The 21,645-nt window shown below is 40.0% G+C and overlaps 3 protein-coding genes across 4 annotated transcripts; 2 read left to right on the plus strand and 1 right to left on the minus strand.

The window, feature by feature from the left end:
• Window positions 1-918: 918 nt before the first annotated feature.
• bend7 (BEN domain containing 7) lies at window positions 919-5,018 on the plus strand. The gene is made up of 10 exons (XM_041038836.1): window positions 919-982; window positions 1,558-1,635; window positions 1,716-2,072; window positions 2,361-2,480; window positions 2,587-2,939; window positions 3,563-3,670; window positions 3,853-3,970; window positions 4,076-4,189; window positions 4,418-4,459; window positions 4,960-5,018. Exons 1-10 carry the CDS (start codon window positions 919-921, stop codon window positions 5,016-5,018), a joined length of 1,413 nt encoding a protein of 470 aa, XP_040894770.1.
• Window positions 5,019-6,515: 1,497 nt separating this feature from the next.
• Window positions 6,516-13,528, plus strand: sephs1 (selenophosphate synthetase 1). 2 transcript variants are annotated; one of them, XM_041037771.1, is made up of 10 exons: window positions 6,516-6,553; window positions 8,496-8,618; window positions 8,754-8,850; window positions 9,594-9,697; window positions 9,888-9,995; window positions 10,167-10,321; window positions 10,443-10,533; window positions 10,635-10,734; window positions 11,376-11,588; window positions 12,219-13,528. In XM_041037771.1, exons 2-10 carry the CDS (start codon window positions 8,523-8,525, stop codon window positions 12,431-12,433), a joined length of 1,179 nt encoding a protein of 392 aa, XP_040893705.1. In that variant the 5' UTR covers window positions 6,516-6,553; window positions 8,496-8,522; the 3' UTR covers window positions 12,434-13,528. The 2 variants fall into 2 exon arrangements, with proteins under 2 accessions (XP_040893705.1, XP_040893704.1); XM_041037770.1 differs by lacking the exon at window positions 6,516-6,553 and having other exon boundaries at window positions 6,676-8,618.
• Window positions 13,529-13,667: 139 nt separating this feature from the next.
• On the minus strand, window positions 13,668-21,577 carry cpt1b (carnitine palmitoyltransferase 1B (muscle)). The gene is made up of 19 exons (XM_041037769.1): window positions 21,416-21,577; window positions 19,447-19,599; window positions 19,160-19,299; window positions 18,805-18,976; window positions 18,585-18,686; window positions 18,112-18,249; window positions 17,944-18,021; window positions 17,583-17,690; window positions 17,253-17,337; window positions 16,706-16,901; window positions 16,434-16,619; window positions 16,229-16,334; window positions 16,021-16,137; window positions 15,775-15,939; window positions 15,513-15,647; window positions 14,870-15,022; window positions 14,637-14,750; window positions 14,436-14,528; window positions 13,668-14,316 (listed from the first exon to the last, which is right to left on the minus strand). The coding sequence occupies exons 2-19, from the start codon at window positions 19,585-19,587 to the stop codon at window positions 14,182-14,184; spliced, it is 2,364 nt and encodes a 787-aa protein (XP_040893703.1). The 5' UTR covers window positions 19,588-19,599; window positions 21,416-21,577; the 3' UTR covers window positions 13,668-14,181.
• Window positions 21,578-21,645: the final 68 nt, after the last annotated feature.

Raw genomic sequence — 21,645 nt, forward strand, 5'->3', positions numbered from 1 at the left:
TTTTATATTTAACAGATGATCTTGATGGTAGAAAATATGTAATGAGCATTTTATTATTCCATGAACAGGGCTATTACTGATTTGAACTTTTGAAAATTGTTGGTTTAAGAATAAAGGAAATGATGAGAAAAGGTGACAAACGTAACTGACTAGCACTTAAGACTCAGTACTACCTACTATTTTCTGCCACTGACTCCTCAGTGACTTTATGGTTCAGTGACTTTAGGTCATGATTGGAGGGAGGACAAATCCACCCTGTGATGTGCTACATACCAGATAGATATGGATACCCACTACATATCTTAAGAAAGTGGATTTATTCCATCTCAACCTTATCTGCTATCACAGACAGTATTTTGTTCTAACAAATGAAACATGAACAGAACAACAGGGCAGCCAACTTATCAAGGAGTTTCAGTCATCTGCTTCTCCCCTCAGTCAAACATTAGATGTGTAAACGTGTGGTCAGTGATTTTTTTTTTTTAAGTTATAAAATAAGTGGCTCTGACATCAATAAAGACACTAATTAAAGTTTCTTTGTTTGCAGGCTGGTCTCATTACTGCTGTTGTTCAAATGCCAGTCCATTGTCTGGACACCACAGTGGCAAATGTCTGACTCGACCTTTTAGATGAGAACGTACCATCAGGTGGCGCAAAGGGATATGTGACGATTTTTAATATTAAAGTCATTAATTTATTTACATGGCGCAAGGGAAGAACCAGCATCATTCTGGGAGCGGGAACACATCATACAAAATCTGCCGATGACAGGATCTGTATAGCGCAGCCTGAGGAGAAATTTAACTGATTAATAAGGCAGACGGACAGTGATTCCGCTGAGTGTATCCTAGTCACTGATTTCGTCTTTCTGAAGAGCGATTTTCGACTGCACGACTTACTGAATAATCCTCCTGAAAGATGGAGTTTGGGGAAAGGAAGAGGAGAAGGAAGTCACAGAGCTTTAAACTGGTCACGGATGAAGGTAGGCTGCTGAATGAATGCAAGACCTTGCAAGACGCGCGTCTGTGTCTGGGTGTTTGTCTGGCGCTGTGTGCCAGCAGAGACGACTCTGTAAACAAAAGCGATGGCCACGACTATGCCCATAGTCTGTGCTTCGATTTTAACCAACAGCTAACACTAATTATTCAAGACTTAGACGTAAAAAAAAAAAGCCTTCCTGGAAACCGGACTCAACAGAGCTCACTCTCATAATTTTTTTAAGAATGAATTAAGTCAGCAAATAGTTCAAAAATCTGAAAATATGTTGCGCATTCTGGACATACAGCATGCAGCTTAAATAGCTCACTTTTGCTGAAGCTGTGAGCTCCAGGCCACCTCTCTTGACTACACTACTTCATACCACCTACAGGTGGTGGTTTCTGCATGGGATGGGGACAGTCCCTCTCAGCTGGCACAAGCTTGATCATAAAAAATGCAAAAGGCCGAAACACCATTGTTGCAACCATCTATCAAACAGGCTTTACTGTGAGATAAAGCCTTTTAAAAATTATTCTTAAACTACAATTTTATGACAAAATCTTGCTGTTTTACATGCAGATTATGACCCTGCATATATGATGAATTCCAGCTGTAAAGATGTCAATGGAGAGCCTAAGGATGCTGCTGTGCCTGATGGTATGTGCCACTGTGAGGATTCATTTCTGATATAACATAGTCGATCTCTCTAATTCCACTAACAGCCTTCTCTCTCAAAGTAGTTTGGCTGGGGGACGAGGGCATGGAGATCAAGAGACAAATCACAGGAATGATGAGGCTTCTGAGTGATAAGACCAGCAGGGTATATCAGCGTGTGGGGACAGAGCAGGACAGCTTAACAAAGGAGCCCCAGGATAGACGTCTGGCTTGGGTACATCAGCCTGTACCTTTGTCTCTTGCCTCAGAGGACCACCAGAGCAACAGCTGGAACTCTGCAGGGGACCCAGGGCCTTCACCTTCATCCATATCCACCCCCATCCCCAACGGTCCAGGCTGTGGCCAATACAGCACCCGCTCCAAAGCCATGAGGATCCTCAACAACACGAAGGATTTAGTCAAAGTGAAAGAGGCTAACGGTAGAGCACTCAAGCATGTGTGAAGAGGAGATGAAAAAACATTTTCATAGAGAGAAGGTTATGTCTAGTGATGAACACCAAACAAGTATCTTATTATTGAGGTATTTGTGTGTAAGGCAGACACTTCGCTGTGTTCTTGGCAAGTTTATCTATAAAAGACAAACACATATACACACATATACAGTGCACACTTTATTGTCAGAGATATGGCACGAAAGCGCATTGTGCCCGTATGAGTACGCACGTTTTAAAGAGCAGTTGCTAACCAAAGTACCACTGTCTTTCCAGCAGATGTAGTGCCTCCTGCTGTGCCAGAAAATCCGTGCTGTATGTGTAACTGTAAGGGGACCTTGCAGGCTATTTTGCAGGAACTGCGTGCCATGAGGAGGCTAATGCAGACTCAAAAAGGTCAGTGGATGAACACAAATACTCACACACTGTGAGAGTGAGACAGAAAGAGAAAGAGAGAGAGAGACCGAGAGAAACTATAACGTGTTACTGTCTTTTTTTCTAGCGTCCTTGGAAAGGCAGGAACAGACTGCATCACCATGCCAACCTCGTCTTGGTCCAGGACCTGCTCCTCATCGCAGGCCCCGCAAGAGGAGGCCAATTTATAAAGTGGCACCACTGACTGTGTCTAGTTCTAGAAGAGCTGGTCTTACCCCTCTGGAGGCATCTCCACTTATAGTTGCACCTGCTGAATCTGGAAAGAGGGAGGAATCTGAGAAAGAGCAAGACTCATCCACAGCCAACAGTCATTCCGTCTCCTCTGAGGTTTCTGTGCTGCCATCTCAGAACAATCCAGTAACTGTCAGCAACACTCACAGCCCTCTCCTGAACCAATTAAGGGAACCTCAGTCATTAGAGGTAATCTGCATGTTAGTGCACATGAATGTATATAATGGTTATGTTTGTGATTATAAGATTTGAGTGCGTTACACTCCCTCCCACAGAAACAGTACTGAATTTGAACTCGATCTTTCTTTTGAATTGATTCTCAAAACCGTTTTAAATGTATTTAAATGTATGTATTTACTATATTCACCCTGAGAAGAAATCAGTTTTTTTTTCTATTTGATCTCAGCCTAACATGCATCTTAAAAATCATAGAAATTACAAGTGGATTTACCCGTGGTTAATGCTTTTCCAAAGTTTTATGAATAAACAGAAATAAAATATTTTCTATTTCTATAATAAAACATTTTTTTTTTTATCTCTTTAACATGTAACTCAATTTAAGCAATTTAAAATCCATTGGCATCATTGTATATGTCAAGAACCATTGTCAAGTTGCATGGCTTTTTGCTAAGCAGAACCTTCGTGTCCCTAGACTTCTTGGACTCTCAAGTCATAGTTTCGGAAAAGTATGAGGAAATAAAAGCTTTGCATTATCATCCTCATGCTTTATCTTGCAATGACAGCTGCAACAATATTAGAATTTAGCATGATACGTTAAAATTCATACCATGTGTTATTTGGTTCCTTTTCAGTCTGAGGTGCGTCTTGCAGAGGATTATGACGTATTTATCTCAAAGGCTCAGCTAGACTCCATTCTTGTCAACTATACGCGCTCTGGGAGCCTGCTGTTCCGGAAGCTGGTGCGCATCCACAATTTCTAAGAGCCAGTTCTTTGGCCCTTTGATTATGGTTAACATTACTGTCATGTTGCATCACTATACACTTGCATTTTATCTAAAACAATCATTTCTAACAGTTCTCTTTAATCATAAGTTCACTAAAGGCTCAGAAATGCTTTACCACGGCGCTATTGTATGTCTAGGTCTGTGCCTTCTTTGACGATGCTACCCTGGCTAACTCCTTGCCAAATGGTAAAAGAAAGAGAGGACTGAATGATAACCGTAAGGGCTTGGACCAGAACATTGTGGGTGCCATTAAAGGTAAGAGATACAAATGATTTAATCAGTTTTTTTGTTGCAGGGCACAAAAATCATGAAAAAAGTAATTTGAGCAAACATTAATAAAGTTGTGTGAACTGTATCCAGTGTTTACAGAGAAATACTGCATTGAGCACAGAATAGAGAAGCTGCCTGGACCACGAGACTGGGTTCAGATCCTTCAAGATCAGATCAAACTTGCAAGGAGGAGGCTGAAAAGAGGTACTGTAGTGCTATACTGTATATTTATATTTCACCTGGTATTCTTTTTGTAGTGTTTTAATCTTGTTTTATTGTGCAAAGGGTTTTGTGAGCATGAGCAAATTAAGTTACTGTGTTATTGTTATCAAGTATTAAGTTTACTAATTTAAGTCAGTTGCAAAGTTTACCAGTCAAAAAGGTCTTCTGTGAATGTGTCAGGTAAATCGTCTTGTTCCTTTGGCTCTACAGATGCTGCAGAAGCAGAAGAAGTCTTAAATGGACCTTCAACAAGTAGGAAACACATCCAGGAGCACACACACACACACACTATCCTACCCATTTATTTAGTCGTCTACTTTTATCTTTCTGTGTCTGCACCTTTCTCCTCACATCAGTGCTCAGTCTTACACCAGCCCCCCTCTGAGCCCACAGTGCCTTTACCTCTCTCCACTTTGCTGTCACAACACACACACACTAACTGGTGCTGCTGGCTTGCTTATTGGCTCATATGTCTTTGTCACGCTGTCGCTGTGACATTTGACATTCTCATGCAGCTTCCCAAAATGTCAGCTAATTATCTTCACACCATGCACCATATCCCCTCTTTCACCTCTCTATTTCACCTTCGATGTCAGAAGAGCATTTCTTTCTGCTGTCTCAGTTTTTCTTTCAAGGAAGACCTGCACAAAATCCCTCAAATGTGTGAATACAGTTGTCTTTACATTCACATACAAATGCATTAAAGCTTTATTGGTAGTGTTATTGTTAATATTTTCTTCCTTCCTTTATAGGCTGCGACTATAACAAGCCTGCTAGCGTGGAAGGGACAATGGTGAACATGACTGGTTGATTCAAGGGCTCCCACCATGGCCTTACAGCAGATTTGTTGATTGTTTTCATTACTTCTCTGACTTGATGCCTTTAGCCACTTTAGAGATTTCCTTTGCAGCTGTTAACTGCTATGTGTTATGGATGTGAAAGGAAAAAACAACAAGACCAAATGAGAAAGAAGCCCTCTTAATGATATCCTCTCTCACTGTCTCTCTCTCACATACACACGCACACAGGTATACACTCTCCACTTTTTGTGGTCCTTAAGACTTTTCATTTGACACATTAAACCACGTGGATCTGGGATTTTGTGCCAGCAGACAATGAACTATACAGTGGTCAAGAAACATTGGATCATTTTCATGTTCAAAAGTGTTTACATTACAGGCGACAGCTTTAAAAGCACACTTGCCTAGTTCTCATATGTCATTACTAGGAGTCACAAGCCTAAAACAAGACAAAGTACTGTAACAGTATAGCATTCATATATTTTGCACAAATTACATTTTACGGGAAGTTGCCCATTGTGGATTGTGCCTTTTAAGTGACCAGTACTTCAACGGGTGTAATGTGCAGTGCAGCATCAGCCTCAATTCCAGACATCGAAAAGTAAATATTTGATGTATTTTTTGGCCAATTTTGTCAATTACAAATAGGCTGAGAGGCTACATCCAGCTGAAAAAAATATATATATATATATATATAAATAAATATATACAGTACTCCATGAATAATGTTTCTTTTCATAATTAGATTCTTTAGGTTATGCATATCAGTGTTATTGTTGTTAATATTGTGATGGAATTGATGGAAATACAGTACTTTTTGTTTCATTTCTGTTAACAGTGTACATGAAATGAATAGTTGTTTCCATCATTAAATATGGTTTCTCGATATCTGTATTTTTGTTGTTTTTGCACAATCGACAGAATAAGCAACGACATGAGAAATGAGACAAATAGAAGCGACATATTGCTGAATTCCTGCCTGAAGAGGCCTAAGTAATAATAAATGATATTATTCTAATGTAACACAGCGGATGTAACAGAATATTTGCTGCAATAGTAACACAATTATTATCAGAAGATAAGCTCACAAATGCAAGTTTATAAACGTAAGCGTTTGTTGAACAGATACAGTTTGAACCAGGCAGTGTTGTGTTGGTTGTTGTAGGTGCAATTGGAGGGAAAACAGTAAATTAAAGGTACACTCCATTGTAGAGATTTTGTTGCCAGACTTCACAGCTCGTTAAAGGGGATGTCGAAGCCGCCACTGTGCAGGCAGAGGACCCTTTGAGATCCGATGAAGTTCCTTTTTGTATTGTGAACCAAATATTTTTTTAATTAAGTTAAAGTATGGCTGGATATGTATTCTCACTTAAATATTGTTAATTATATGTGATAAGTCAAAGATTTCGGTCGTCCAGTCCCGAGTTAGAAGCGAAACATGTCTTCATTTTCGTCAGGCGTTGTCAGACGACGCCCGATTCTTGCCCCAGTGCATTGTGGTGCGGTCCCCGCTCTTCTGTCGGGATCCACCGCTAACGTGAAGCTGGTAAGGATAAACTGGTCAGAGCAATTAAAGGGGAAATGTTACAAGAATATAACTCCGCTTTGGTCCTAAAATCGCATCTAGGGCAATTGTAAACACTTCTATTGCACCATATCAGTACAAACTTTGCACAAGTTGCACGTTCAGTGTTGTTTTATTGGTACTAACTCTGATGTTGCACACATCGCATGGCGAGGGACAGGAAAGGGTTAATTTTTTCCGCCGCCGACATTTTTGTTCGGCGCTCTACGGCAACTTTTTAACTTACATGTGCAACGAACTGGCGCTGTGTTTCACAACTACCCATCACATTTAGGCGGTAGCCTGCACAGTGTGGGTTTTTACATGAATTACAGCCTCGCCGGCTCGGACGCCCTCCGCTCTTTGTTGCACAGAGCTGCTTATGCTCATCACCTCATGCATGGATCAGCGTTTGCTAGCGAGAGCTAGCGCCGAGACGAGAACTGCATTTTCAGCAAAACAGACGAACGTGAAAGATGTAGCTGTCACTGTCAGCATATATGTCTCAAAGCATAGCGCCCAGTAGTTTACAGCGTAGTGTCCGTTACACCGAACGGACACGTTTGCTTCTGGGCAGCTCTAATATTGTCAGCCAGTGCCTAAGGGTTGAATGAACTTGGCAGCATTTTGTCTCTTGAACACTCCCACAGTGTACTAACCGAGGCCCCCTTAGCAACCCACAGTAGTTCAAACAACAAACCGGGGTTATAAGTAACCAATAACTTTACTGGCTTCTCTGTCAGGTGGCCAAGTGTTTCCCACTGGCATGTTAGCGCGGGTCATTCATTTGTTATTTCTGTTGATCTTACACATATGAGATTAAATCACCACGCGTTAACCTATTGTGAGGTTTATGTTGTCAGTGGTGAGTGTGTGTGCCACAGAGAGATGTTTAATTTTAAAAAAGTCTTGGATGAGGTGCTATACAGTTTATAATAATTTGTAACTTTACAGTCTAGTAACACCAACCTTTTGTTGTCTCGCTAAAGCGACATAATTTAATAAACCTTGTGCCTGGAAAAGAAAACGGACTTGGCCAGATACAGTTCCAGTCTTAATTTCTTCAGTCTAATTTTTTTTCACCTGAAGCACATGTACATGTTTATAATCTAACTCCAATACAGAAGCTCTGCAGCTTTTGGCATAATTTCTTGGGTTGTGTTGCTCTGGCAAGGAATAACTAATATTTTGTCTACAAAATATTGTTTGTTACTATTATTTAGCGTTGACTCAGCTCTGTGGTCATTTCTGTCACTTGGGGAAAAAAAACAATGACAAGACCTAAACATTAGTCAGTTAATGGATCAGAAAATGAATTTGCTACTATTTTGTTAATTGACTAAATGTTTAAAAAAATTCTTCTTTTCCGTTACTCTGTTGTGAGGATTTGCTGCTGCTTTTCTCTGTTTTATATTATTGTAAACTTGAATATTTTTAAATATTGGCCAGAAAAAACAAGAAACATTCAAAGGTGCTACCAAGGCCTGTTGTAAACTTATGAACTGACATAATTCATTCTGTTTTGACATTTTAGAGTAAGCAGTTCATTGAAAATAATTGTTGGTGTCAGTCCTAAAGATGAGAACAGAGTTAAATCAACAGGTCTGACATAGTCTTAAAATATTGATATTATAAACTACACAAACTCCGGACTCATTGCAGTGCCGTTGCGTCAGATCGTACTGATGTTCGAGCTAATTTGCCCTTTGAGTCATGATTCATTTGAGGTGATGCAGAAAAGAGCACAACTAGTGAATAACCTCAGATGGCATTGCAGTACGGGGAATTAATTTATTTTTTGATTATTGTAATTTAAAGTTTGTGCACTTAATACGATTTTCTTTCAGCCCTCTGTGACGTCCAGACTGTGTTTCTAATCACCAGTTTAATTTTTTCCTGTCCTGGTTTATTAATGTGATCCTAGTGGTGAGGGCCCAGTGTTTCTTCAGACATGTCCGTGAGGGAGTCCTTTAACCCCGAAAGCTATGAGCTGGACAAGAACTTCAGGCTCACACGCTTTGCTGAGCTCAAGGGCACAGGCTGCAAGGTTGGCTCTCTTATTGAAATTTGCCTTGGATACGTTCTGGTCTTTGTACAAATTAATTAAGCGTTTTGCTTGAGAAGGAATATGGTGAACAAAAAAAAGATGTCCGAAAATGGTGGTTATTTTCTCTGGTCACAGGTGCCCCAAGATGTGTTACAGAAGCTGCTAGAAACCCTACAGGAGAACCACTATCAAGAGGATGAACAGTTCCTGGGGGCAGTTATGCCTCGGTTAGGTAATTATGATCTTCATATAGCACTATAATAACAAATACCTTAAATGGTTAATAGTAATGATGCTTAATCAAACAACAGTATCTGTTCTAAGCACAACTGGAAAAAAATGATAAAATGCAAAATATACTGTATAGTATAGTAAATTATTGAAAACGAGTGAAATATGGTGATAAAGAAAGATCCTAATGTGACACTCCTCAGGGTGTGACAAGAATTCTTCTTTGTGGTTGAAACCAGTTTTGTGGTAGCATTGAAAACATAGTTGCCTGATGTCGAACTCTGAAAGCATGCGACCCCTCCCACGCCTGTGAGGTCATGCTGTATTATACACAAGCTCCAGATAACCTCGGTGCTGACTCCAATTTAGGCAAGGGTGAATGGTGAAAAGAAGTACATCAGGATAGAAAACATTTCATTGCTTTAAATGTATTGAATAGAAGTTGACCCTCAGTTCAGAAATCGACAGGCCAGCAGATTACACCAGATGAAAGTGATGTGATGCCATCGTTTCATTCTACATTAAAGCCAAGCAAAGTCTGCACAACTTACATCCGTCTGACTGTTTATTTTATTGGATTATCTTATAATATATTTATTAAATTAATATTATTACAAATTACTCATTATTTTAGCTTTCTATTTATTTTATTGTTAAGACTTACTTTACATACTAGGCACAGTATCACAATATACATCAGTAACCTTTACAAAATATCAAAAGAGTGCTCTTTTACTTTTAAAGGCATTGGTATGGATACCTGTGTGATACCCCTCAGACATGGAGGCCTTTCTTTGGTCCAGACTACAGATTACATCTACCCCATTGTGGATGACCCCTACATGATGGTATGAATTTCATCTTCTATGGGCTTTACTCTGTGCACTAATGTGGTCCTGTTAATTACACATCCATAGACAAATGAAAGGATGTTACTGTTGTAATTCTTTGCTGATGCATTATTGGGTTTGATGTAGACCTGCTTTACACACCAAACCCTTCATGTGCATGTGCTTTTTTGTTTTGTTTTTGTTGTAGGGACGAATTGCTTGTGCCAATGTCCTAAGTGACCTGTACGCCATGGGTGTGACAGAGTGTGACAACATGTTGATGCTTTTGGGAGTCAGCAACAAAATGTCAGAGAAGGTAAGAGACATGTGAGACTGTTGGATTGTGTGTCTGACAAAAAATCTGCAAAGAAAACAAACCAAATAAAACTCATAATGATTTCTGAGAATCAGAGTACTATATAGTAATATTATTAATATATTTCATTGTGCTCTTTGTTTCTGTTCTGACTTTCCTGTGTCTTTACAGGAGAGAGACAAAGTCATGCCACTGATCATCCAGGGATTCAAGGATGCATCAGAGGAGGCAGGCACGTCTGTAACAGGAGGACAGACGGTTCTCAACCCCTGGGTGGTGATGGGAGGGGTTGCTACAACCGTCTGCCAGCCCAACGAATTTATCATGTAGGAAAGAGTTTCTACTACACAGTTCCTTAATTATGCTGCTTGAGCCACGAACAACTGCTTAAGAATAGTGTATAATTTTGTTGCAAAGCAACTAATCATGATGATGGACATTTCTTAGGCCAGACAATGCAGTGCCAGGAGACGTGTTGGTGTTGACCAAACCACTTGGAACGCAAGTGGCCGTTGCAGTACACCAGTGGTTAGATATTGTAAGTCTGCCTGTTCACTCATGAATAATTATGTCTGGATGCTTGTTTTTAAGGAGAACTGCTAATCCCACAGGCTGTATCTATTTTCCTTTTTTTTCCAGCCTGAGAAGTGGAACAAGATCAAACTGGTGGTAACCCAGGAAGATGTAGAGCTGGCCTACCATGAAGCCATGATGAACATGGCTCGGCTCAACAGGACAGGTAAAGCGGCTGTGAATGTGTCCACATAATGATTTGCTGTCATAACTGTCTGGCACAGTGTTTTTGAACTTTTGGTTATTGTCATTATTTTGAAGTTGATTGTAACCATATCAGCTGCTAAGCAGAGAAGCTTATCTTCTGCTAATAATGTCACACCTAATGCAAAACAACAGCACATGTAACTTTTAAATGCTAAGGTTTATGTATGACAGAAGTTGCATACTAGAGCTTCATGTTAACAACACACTTTTGTCACCTCAAACAAAAAACTTGGACCTGATTTTTTCAGGGTTGCAGGTTTTAGTTCACTGCATACACATTTGGTTTCTAGTAAGTGTTTTATATTGCTTTTTTTGCATTAGATTGTTCTTTTTGTTAATTTGTAAAAAGAACTTAATTACAATGAATACTTGAATTACAATGTCTGTCATCATAATGGTTCTTTGTTTGTTTTCAAGATTGTACATTTGGCCCATAATGAGTTACAGTCTTTGTGAGCGTCAACACAAACAGAATAATCTGTATTTGTTCATAGCACTGACTAATCTTCAGTCATGAAAAGAGAGTTGTGTGTATCCCTAATCAAAACAATGAATCCTCCAGATTCCTTTCCAAGTCTCTCTTTCTGTCTTCCCTTGTAGCGGCTGGTCTCATGCACACCTTCAATGCCCACGCAGCCACAGACATCACAGGGTTTGGCATCCTTGGACACGCTCAGACGTTGGCACGACAACAGCGAAGTGAAGTGTCATTTGTCATCCACAACCTCCCGGTGCTCGCCAAGATGGCTGCCGTGTCCAAAGCCTGTGGGAACATGTTTGGTCTCATGCACGGCACCTGCCCTGAAACATCAGGTGTGTGTATTCATGGTTGTTTTCTTTTGATTTAATGTACCTCACTGTTCTGTCTATTCTAAGTTATGGATAACTTACAGTACATATCAACATTTTAGAGTGAGCCTCACTAAATTTTTTTTATAAGATGAGAAAATACACAGCACAGGAAAACAAAAGTAAAATGCTGTTTCACTGGCCGGGGCCCATAACTACAAAGATACCTTTTGATCTATGTTCTCATCGCTGATTATGAGAACGTTTCAGAATTTCTGCAAATTCTGCTCCTTAAAAATAATGTTGTATGATAGCTAACCTGTATAAGTGATTTGGTTTGACAGAAAGGTACCAGTGAGTATCGTCTGTGTAACAATGCAAAGAAAAAAACACTAAAACTACTAATGATATGTCCCAGTGGAAACATGCAAGCAAAATAACAAAAGAGCCCTGAGGGACGCTAAAGGAAAAAGGAGCCCAAAAAGACATAAATCCCTACAGAGACTGAATAAAGATGCCATCAAACACCTGAGCCTATCAACAACAACACTGTGACCAGCATCAGTATCAAAGGCAACATGAGGCAGCATCGCTACACATTAATAATCACCATGTAAGGCCCTTTTAACTGACCACATCTCCTCTCATTTATAGGAGGCCTGCTTATCTGTCTGCCCCGGGAGCAGGCTGCCCGCTTCTGTGCCGAGATCAAATCCCCAAAATACGGAGAGGGCCACCAAGCATGGATCATTGGGATTGTAGAGAAAGGAAACCGCACTGCTCGCATCATTGACAAACCTCGGATCATAGAGGTGGCGCCACAAGCTGCCACGCAGAATGTCAACCCAACTCCTGGTGCGACTTCTTAATCCTCCTTTGCTGAAACATAGACCGGAACCCAAAAGCTCTGCTGAGTGATTTTAGACACATAAACTACAAAACCATCCTAGAGTGTTGAAATATATACACAAAATAGTATGTATACAGAAAAGACTGGGTTGGCGTGTATCTACATGAAAAACAGCCCCACACAGTGGCCCGGGGAGCATGTCACCACCCAGTGGACTCAACCTGCAGTATCCCCATGATAAAAATCTTAAAATCCATATGCCTTTTGTGTCTGTTGTATTCTGTTATGTTAAATGTGCTTGACTGGCAGGCAGCTTCTGGTAAGAGAGTGATGAAGACAATAATCTGATACTGTTGATTCATTTTGAATCTTAGGAGGTCTGGAGTCTGTTGCCTCTTTTAAAATTGCTCTCATCAAGGACCGTGTGATGGTGTTTTTGTTTGTCCGTTCACTTTGTACAGTTATAAAAGCCTAGTTTTAGTTCATTGCTGTAACTGATGCCTTGAAAGAAACCGAGTGTGACCAGAATGGTTTGTTTTTTATTACTTTGTTTTTTTGTATTGTCCCCACGTAAACTAATAAATATTCAAATAGTAGATGGTTTGTTCTCGCTGTTTGGGAGCTTTGGCCATGTGAATGAACTGAATCAAATGTGACATTATAGAACTTACTGCAGATTGACTTTTTTTTAAAACATAAACAGCCGATGCTGCTCTGTTGTGCATTCTGAAGTCAGAGATGAATCATGGTTTAAAGTCTTAGATGAAATGAAATCTGCACAACCCTCAGATGAGTCTTCTGCTGTCTGCTTTCCTAATATCAGAATCAGAATTGAGCAACTGTATAAAAGGAAAAAAAAAGTTTGTCAGTCAACAAGTGCTCTAAACCGTGAGCTTGTTTCTTGATGCCTTTCTTCAGGATCTGGTGCATTTCATTTTGCTCCCTCAATGTTGCCAGAAGCTGTGCTTAGAGAAATCTGACTTGCGGTAATGAAGATCTTTGTTTATCCTAATAGCTGGGATGAATCTGGAAGGCCTCTGTAAATGCTCATACCGATATCAGGAACCGGACATAACCTTCACCTCACCTCTTCTAATAAACTTGTCTTATAATAGTTTGTTTTAGTGTCTGTTTTTACAATTGTTGAAATGTGCAAAGAATGGAATAAATACTTACCAGGAAATTTACCAGTACAATGAATGATTGTCTAATGACTCGTACATCTACTGTTTATTAATTGCACAGAAGCCAGGGCTGGTAGTTGTATGTAATGTGTTTGTACTGTATTTTATTTTTAATCAAAACTGACAAACACCCTAAAATGAACAGAAGACTCATAATTGCTGGCATATAACAAAGGATTTAGAACTAAAACAGTGCTGAAGTCTTTACGTAGTTATATTTACAAGTTTTACAAGCACAAATCACAGACCACACATAAGATCTATTACATGACATTAAATTAATGTAGTCTGTGGCATAGACATGAACAAAAACATTTCAAAGACCCCAAGATTACAGCTTTCCCTCAGCACCAAACAGCTTTGAAAGTAATAACATAAATATAAATAAATTAGAGGAGTAACGACTATTCCTTTTGTCTGACTGAGTGAAATGAATGTCTCCTATAATGTGACCCACGAGGAAAGAAAAAAGATTGAAAGTGCAACCTGTCACCAGAACTTTGTTTGTTGATATGAATGAAGCATGTTAAAGACTCACAAGTTGTATGTCAGCCAAATCCATCAAAGGATCCCACAGAGTCCCTTATATGTGCTTTTTCCCATTTTCCAGCCGCACATGATTTTCATGCCCCACCATCTTCTTATCATTATCAGGCTTGAAAAGTCCTTGGATATCAAGCATGGCCTTCTGAATGTGCTGACCAAACCGGTATGAGTCCTGCAGATCACGCAGAGTGCATAATGAGTGAGAGTGAAAGAGTATTGACTTCCGAAAGGTTACCTAAACAGTATACAGATGGATCAATTATGTGTAGTGCTCTCATTTTGTGCTCTTACTGTGTCGGGGCTGGAGAACTTGCTGGAGATGTGGAATGTGATGAGATTTTCCCCAACAATGATATAAGAAACGCCATAACCATCATCAGCCACCTGGGGGTACACAAGAGATGCTATTATTTTACTTCCAGATCAGGACGGCAAGGCATAACATTATCAGTGTGTTAACAAACAACTTTAAAATAATACAGTTCAACTCACTGGACCAAATCCACCACCAGCACCCACATATTTGGGGAACTTGTTGATGTCAACTAAATTGAGCTGCTGCTGTGGAGTCTGGCTGGTAGACAACTTCCAGGGCTCTGAAAGCACCTAGATGCAAAGATATTGAATGTTGTGTGGAAAATTGCTTCTTAGAGAGGAGAAAGGTTGTGATGGGTAGGTTAATAGAGAGACTATGAATCAGAAATCGAGTTAAATGAATCTCTAACCTTCTTAAGAAACGGAGAGTCAACACCAAGGTATTTGGACACTATGTAGAGACAGAAGAGGTGACGGTCAATCCCAGAGCCAGTCATGGCCAAACGATACATGTTCTGATGCTTATCTGCTGCCTTCCGAAATAGGGCAAGTCTCTGGGCATTCTGATCACAAAAACAACAAGCAAACACACAATCAAATCAAAATGTACTTATTTCTGTTAACATGAGTGTCAGTTTAACCTAGAACATCAGGGAGTTCAAAGTACTGGGCACTGACACACTGAAATACAATGTCTCTAGGTCTTGGTGACCAAGTCCTAAGCAGCATAATGTGACCTCTTACAGTGTGACCTCTCACAATGTGACCCGTCCTAGTTACACCACAGTATGCCACTGATTTTGAATTTGTGAGCCTCATAGAACACAGTTGACACCTGATATGTCCAAAGTCTAATTATTTTTGCAAAGACCTGGAGTTATATGCCCCAGTAAATGGTTTTATTGTCCACAGCTCTGTTGGACTCACTACTACAAATGAATTTTGAGCAACTAAACATTGTCCAAACCCACAAAACTTTATGTAATGAAGCTTTTCTGTTGCATTATTCTGATTTATTTTTAGTGCTTCTGTGTGCTTCAGTGTTCTGCTTACTGTTACACCTGCGTCTTCCATGGCTCTGACAAATGCAACAGCCTCAGAAGTGCAGGAGCGTACCGTCTCCGTCCGACCGTCCCTGAACATACGAGTCATTGACGACTCATATGTCAGACAAAACTCTCCTTGGTCCTAAAAAGCAGATGGATTAACATGCTTTGATGATGACACACTTAAATGTTTGTGTTTTTTTAAATAGTGAGCAATAATGTCAGTAATGTGATTCCAGTCACAGGGCAGAGGATGATTGGAGTCCTACCCTGAACTGTGCCAACTGCAGGGCCAGCTGAATGAAGGCATCAGGGCTGGTCCTGCACTTCTTGATCAAGCCTTTCCCAAACTCAGCAAACAGACAACCATGAAAGTCCACATCATCAGCTATTTGCTTGGCTGACAGGTAGGAGGCCGCAATGACTTCTTGACACTACAGAGGGGAACATCAGTTTGTGATGTAAACATATCTATGTGCGTCAATGGCAATAAATGAGGCAAGGCTCTACTGTACCTCCTTTGGAATCTGCCACTGTAGTCGAGTCGGATGAGGCAGGCCCTTGTTCACATCCCCTTTACAGTGTCCCTCCTCTGTGTAGCCAAGATGGAAGCAATCTGTTGCAAGGACATACTACACAGACAGAATAGGACAGCTAAAAAAATCACTGCAAACTTTGATCTATTGCTTTAGCATACAATGTACACCTGTGCACTTTTCATACCTCCCACATGTGTCCTATAATTGGTGCATCAGCCCAAGAATGTTCAGTATTTAAACCCATTTTTCCATTTGGATAAGAGATCAAGGTGAAAGACTTGTCAAACCACCTGTGAGACAAGAAAGAACATTTTTAGGGAAACAAACCACTTAAAGTCAAGCCTGTACTGAGGCTGAGAATGGAGGCCTTCACTTCACTTCTCTCCTACCTGTCATAACATTTTCCATGCAGCAGGGACTTGGCATAACTATCGAGTGAATTGGTCCCGGCAGGGTCATAACCCTGTGGCTCATCATCCAGTGTCAGGAAGAAGGCAGCAGACTCAACGGCATCCAGTGATGCCTTGTTTACTCCCTGGCTGAAATATTTAACCCGAGCCCGAGCCCATGGAACTCTGGAAATGAGAGTGAGATAATTTAATCTAAGTATATCAAAGTGAGTGAGTATTTGTCCTGTGCATGTGTGTGTGCTTGTATATACCTGTTCCCTGCAGTCAAGGCAGCTAATTTGAGTTCTCCTGGCTGGGGTTCAGATGTATCATTGAGGATCCGTTGAAACTGTGTCTCAAGTTCACTGGGTAAGAGGTGGCGCCCTCCAGTGTACAGCCACACTTGGAAGTACCGGCCTTTGTGGTAGACCACCAGGTGCTTTCGGTCAGTCAGGTGCTGCACAATATCTGCGGGGATAGTCCAGCAAGCAAAGAAGGTCAGATGGATAACAACAGAGATTAAAGGTAGAATATAATTAGACGTACAATCACTAAGGAACCAGCACACACCTTTTGCTTTAACACATGAATCCTTTCTTTCAAGCTAGTTCCACTTCTGGCCACCTCTTAGTTACTGCTGTCAACGCAGGTATTTAGCTTTTAATGGCAAATGGAAAACGTGTGCTGTGACACCATTAATAGAGGTGCGGCCAAAACTTCAGCAGTTAAATTTCAACCCAGCACAGAAGAAACTGCCAGTCCTATGTGACTGAGCTTTGATTCATCCCTTAAACTGTGCAGACTGGAACAGTTGCTCACCTGTTTCAATGCCAGGGATGCGGGTAGTGTTAAACATCCTCTCCATCTGAGTGGAACACATAGGAACTGTCCCCAAAGCCCTCAGCTGAGAGGAAGAAAGACATAAAAACAGGCCTAAGTTTAAACCAATGGAGAAGGAAATGAAAAAGATTTAGAGGCCCACATGAAAAGGAGCACACTATTCTCCACCAAAGTTGGAAAAGCTGTAATTTTGCATGAGAGGCTTTTGCATGGTTGAGTGTTCATGCCAAGGCCAGAGAGAAAATAAGGGGAGAAAATGTAGTACGTCATAGTGTCATTACATGGTAGCAATGTCATGGCAAGCATTACCGGTGCATGTTCACCACGTTCCAGTTTGCGTCTGTACTGCAGCATGGCATGGACCACATTCCCCGCGCGTGCAGCCTGACGGTGTGTTGGCGTCACATACAAGAGGTCCTTCACATAAATAAATGCACCACATGGACAAACCAGACACACATGGGGTCAACAAAAATAAAGACACAAAGCAGAGTACAAAGCAGAAAGTTGAAGTTTTGAAAATTCTAAGAATTTTTGTTTGTTCAGTAGGTTTACTTTTAAAAAACAGAAACTCACCTTTACAGGATAATTCCTGTCTTGTTATAATTTAAAAAGAAACAATACTAACACACTCCACTGGTATAACTGATCTAATGACAGTCTGTCTTACCATTGTATAGAAGTTGCTGTTCACCATGATAGGACTCCTGCCCCTGAGGTAGATGTACTCTTCCCACCAGTCACTTACCTAGAGCAGATATGGATTATTATTGTATAACATTATCATTCAACTGAATTTGAATTCTAATGTTGTATCACCTCTTTAAAGTCTACTCACATAATTTGTTGCCCACCAGGATTTTAGGATTAAGTATCTCTGCAGCTGTGCTGCTTTCGAATCTTTAAAGTCATTGGCCAAAATCTCCATTTGGTTGTACTGGTCTCTGTCCAGCAGAGGACGAACTGACTCAAGGTACTGTGGGGTAAACATGGTGTGTGTTGTCAGGGCGAGGGAGCAGTGTTATGTAGAAACACAGCTGATATAACAAAGCAGCCAGGATAAAAAAAATTTCCCAGTATGTTCAGTCAAAGCAGGAAATGTTTGAAGAATTTCAGTAAATTAGCTGGTTAAAGTGTACAAGACCAGATGTTTTTTTTTTAATATATGAAAACCAGGCATATAGTTAAAATAATATAGTCTTTAGTGTACTTCCATGCCATGCACTTGGGCCACATTCACCTGTGTGTTTGTTTGTGTGCCTGTTTCTGTGTTTTTGTGTCATGGAAAGTTAATTATGTGTTATTACACACCCTGCGAATTGTATCATCCACACTAGGCACAGGGAGCCTGGGTAAAGAGGCTTGGAAACTGTACAGCAGCGGTCTGCGTCCAGAGAACATCTTCACCAAGCTCTGGTAACAAATGAACAACACCAAACATCATACACATACTGTATAACAGATGACCCTTTGTAACAGATTCTAGATTCTAAAGACTCAGAGTGTGTGACTGACAGAGGAACAAACGTACCAACCACACTTTGGTAGATGTGCTCATTTTTCCATGGGATTCAAAAATCCAGCCATGGTAGGAGAGCAGAGCTTTGAGAGTGTATCTCAAAAGGTAGATGAGGAACAGCCACAGTCCAGTGGCAAAGAGGATTGCACTCAGCACCGCTCGGGTCTGCACTGACATGTAGTCTCTGTTCAGAAAAGGCACCACACCAACCTTGTTATGTTATCAAACAGAAAAGATTATAAATGTAGATTTTAAACAGATGATAAACTGCATAGCTCAAAGAAGACGATGCTCCAGCAGAATACTTAAAAACTGAAACACAACAATGAATGACATGATTGAACTGGACTGGGGGGAAATTTCTGACCTTTGTGGAAGGTTATCTTTGATTGCGTCAATCATTCCTAGAGAGGGGTCAACGCGAATATACAGGGAACTCATCATGGCGATCACAACTATCAACCAGCTGGATGGACTCGCTGGATAGACTCCAGCCAATATGCCATTCTGTGAATGAAAAACAAGATTAAGTGTTGACACAGGATGGATCTTTGTGTCCAGTGGGTTAGGGTTATAGATTGTAAATACTACAATACAATCATTAGTGACTCCACATGTTTGAACACTGATACCCAGAGCTACATCTGGCTATACCTTGAATTGAATGGCCTTCTTCTTCCATGCTGTCACTCCAGACAGGTAAATGTTTTTGATGACCTCTTCACTCAATTTAAGGTCCACACCATCAGGGCGCACGGTGAACTGGAAGCCCACCGCCTGATGCGCCTCAGCCATCTCCGTGTATTACTAACATGGAAAGCAAAGGGAAACTATCAGGTTTCTGACTGGAATAATGTCTTGAATAATAGTATTTTTAAAAAAGAATAAAAAAATTAACCTTAAAGACTTTGTATTAACACATCTTTTGCTTGTATATAAGGTAACCAATATCACATTAATATTCCTGAATTTTAAAATCTTGATCACATAATAAGGTCCATTAAGTCATTTTAATGCCATCTATGCTTTAAAGATCATTGTATAATGTATTTTGTTTTGTTTCAACTCTGGATGTAAGTCCTTCCAAGATGTCAATGTCCACAATCCATGTCCTGTACTGTCTGAATATATTACAGGAAAGATAAAACACACCCAAATTTCAGAGGATTTAATCTCAGCATTGAGCTCACGTTTGATTGTCAGAATCCTTGGGTATTTCATTCACCATTATTATTCCATTTTTTGCCACTCAGCCTCCATAAAAACCTAATTGAGATTTTTTACATAAAGAGTAACAAAAAATTGGCCAACTTTGACAGATCTGGCTCACAGTTGTAAAATTATTTGAGGGAAAGTTGCACTGTTTGTCTGTAGTGTTTGCTCATGATGTGATAAGAAAGGCTAATGATATGGGTTTCAAAGATGTCAGCACGAAATATACAGTGCTTAACAAATTTATTAGACCACCTGTCATAAAAACGAGAAAACATAAATATTTTAGAAATCTTTCAAGAACTTGTTTAAAACTAAAAAAAAATGTTATTGTTATTTATTTGGAAAATAAGTAGAAACAACTAAATAGTCCTTTTTCACATATAATAACGGGGGAAAAAACGAAAAATCAAGCATGATATTCAACCACTAAAACTAATTTTTCTGATCAGGAATGCAAGTAAATCACGATAATTTGACACTTAATCAAGAAATGATTTACTAATTTTTCAGTTTTCTGGTAAAACAGTATATTTGAAAATTCATGGATAAAAATAATTATATTTTAGCATTAAAAATAGCTTATAGATACTGGTTTAGGGTTATAGATTGTAAATACTACAATACAATCATTAGTGACTCAACATGTTTGAACATGTGTATTAACCATTACAGAAATATATAAAAATGATTTTGGTAATTAATTTAGGGCAGCTGTGGCATAAACCTTACATTGGGTCGTGGTCTAATAAATTTGTTAAGCACTGTACATATATGTAAATACACTGCAAAGCTAGAGTGGTTCAGTCATTGTCTTTTAAATGCAGCGGCCTTGTGAAATTCTAAACAAACATATTTGGAGTTCACAAACCACTCCGTGTAATGGCCAGGGTGACATGTCTAGGATTTCTTTTTCCATGTCATATGACTGAACAGTCACCAAGTGGGACAAAGTTCAATGGCCAGATATAGCAGTGCACCGGCTGAGCATGTGCGCAGACCTCAGATGGGCATGAAAATATAAACACAGAGTACAGTCAACAGAAGAATGCTAAACCCTTTAGTATTACAGAATACTGAGAGAATCTATTAGACACGTTAAAGGCCAGAATGAATGTTACCATACAATATACTTTTTTAGGAATCCACTGAAAAGCTAAAATACATTTTTCAGCACTGTGTAATTGAACCTCCCCATCATGATTTTACATAAATGGCTCATGAAGTACAACACACTGAAACATGCCAATAATTTTCGCATTTTCACCCTGGCCTGTCATACACATACACATACACATATGCAATCAAAACATGGGGTTTACACCTATCAGTCAGATAACCCTTTGCAGCTAATATGACAACATGCATATGTCAATAAGAACAACAAATAAGAAGCAGGCACATATATTACCGTTGTCAGACCAGAGTCAGTATGATCCACTCAGGCAAAGAAAAGCTGTGACTTTGGTTTGTGCCAGTGAGGCAGTGAAATTCCTTTGTACACAGGCTTGGGAGCTCTGTGTGTGACTCCAGTGCCCTTGAAGTGGCTTTTCCTCAGGTAGTGAGATCAGAGCTTTCGTCTCCTGTGCTCTCCAGCCCTCCCTCCCTCCCTCTCTCCCCCTTCCCCCTTCCCCCTTCCCC

This window comes from Toxotes jaculatrix, chromosome 5 (assembly GCF_017976425.1).
Source record: "Toxotes jaculatrix isolate fToxJac2 chromosome 5, fToxJac2.pri, whole genome shotgun sequence".
NCBI classification, from domain to species: Eukaryota; Metazoa; Chordata; class Actinopteri; family Toxotidae; genus Toxotes; species Toxotes jaculatrix.

Excerpts from the sequence above, each read along its gene's own strand:
- bend7 (XM_041038836.1), top strand. The coding sequence starts at position 919 with ATGGAGTTTGGGGAAAGGAAGAGGAGAAGGAAGTCACAGAGCTTTAAA. Across the intron at positions 1,636-1,715 it reads GGATGCTGCTGTGCCTGATG|TAGTTTGGCTGGGGGACGAG; the intron begins GTATGTGCCACT and ends TCTCTCTCAAAG. Across the intron at positions 4,190-4,417 it reads AAGGAGGAGGCTGAAAAGAG|ATGCTGCAGAAGCAGAAGAA; the intron begins GTACTGTAGTGC and ends TTGGCTCTACAG.
- sephs1 (XM_041037771.1), top strand. The coding sequence starts at position 8,523 with ATGTCCGTGAGGGAGTCCTTTAACCCCGAAAGCTATGAGCTGGACAAG. Across the intron at positions 8,619-8,753 it reads TCAAGGGCACAGGCTGCAAG|GTGCCCCAAGATGTGTTACA; the intron begins GTTGGCTCTCTT and ends CTCTGGTCACAG. Across the intron at positions 10,735-11,375 it reads GGCTCGGCTCAACAGGACAG|CGGCTGGTCTCATGCACACC; the intron begins GTAAAGCGGCTG and ends CTTCCCTTGTAG.
- cpt1b (XM_041037769.1), bottom strand. The coding sequence starts at position 19,587 with ATGGCTGAGGCGCATCAGGCGGTGGGCTTCCAGTTCACCGTGCGCCCT. Across the intron at positions 19,300-19,446 it reads AGAAGGCCATTCAATTCAAG|AATGGCATATTGGCTGGAGT; the intron begins GTATAGCCAGAT and ends TTTCATTCACAG. Across the intron at positions 15,648-15,774 it reads TGCAGTTGGCACAGTTCAGG|GACCAAGGAGAGTTTTGTCT; the intron begins GTAGGACTCCAA and ends TCTGCTTTTTAG.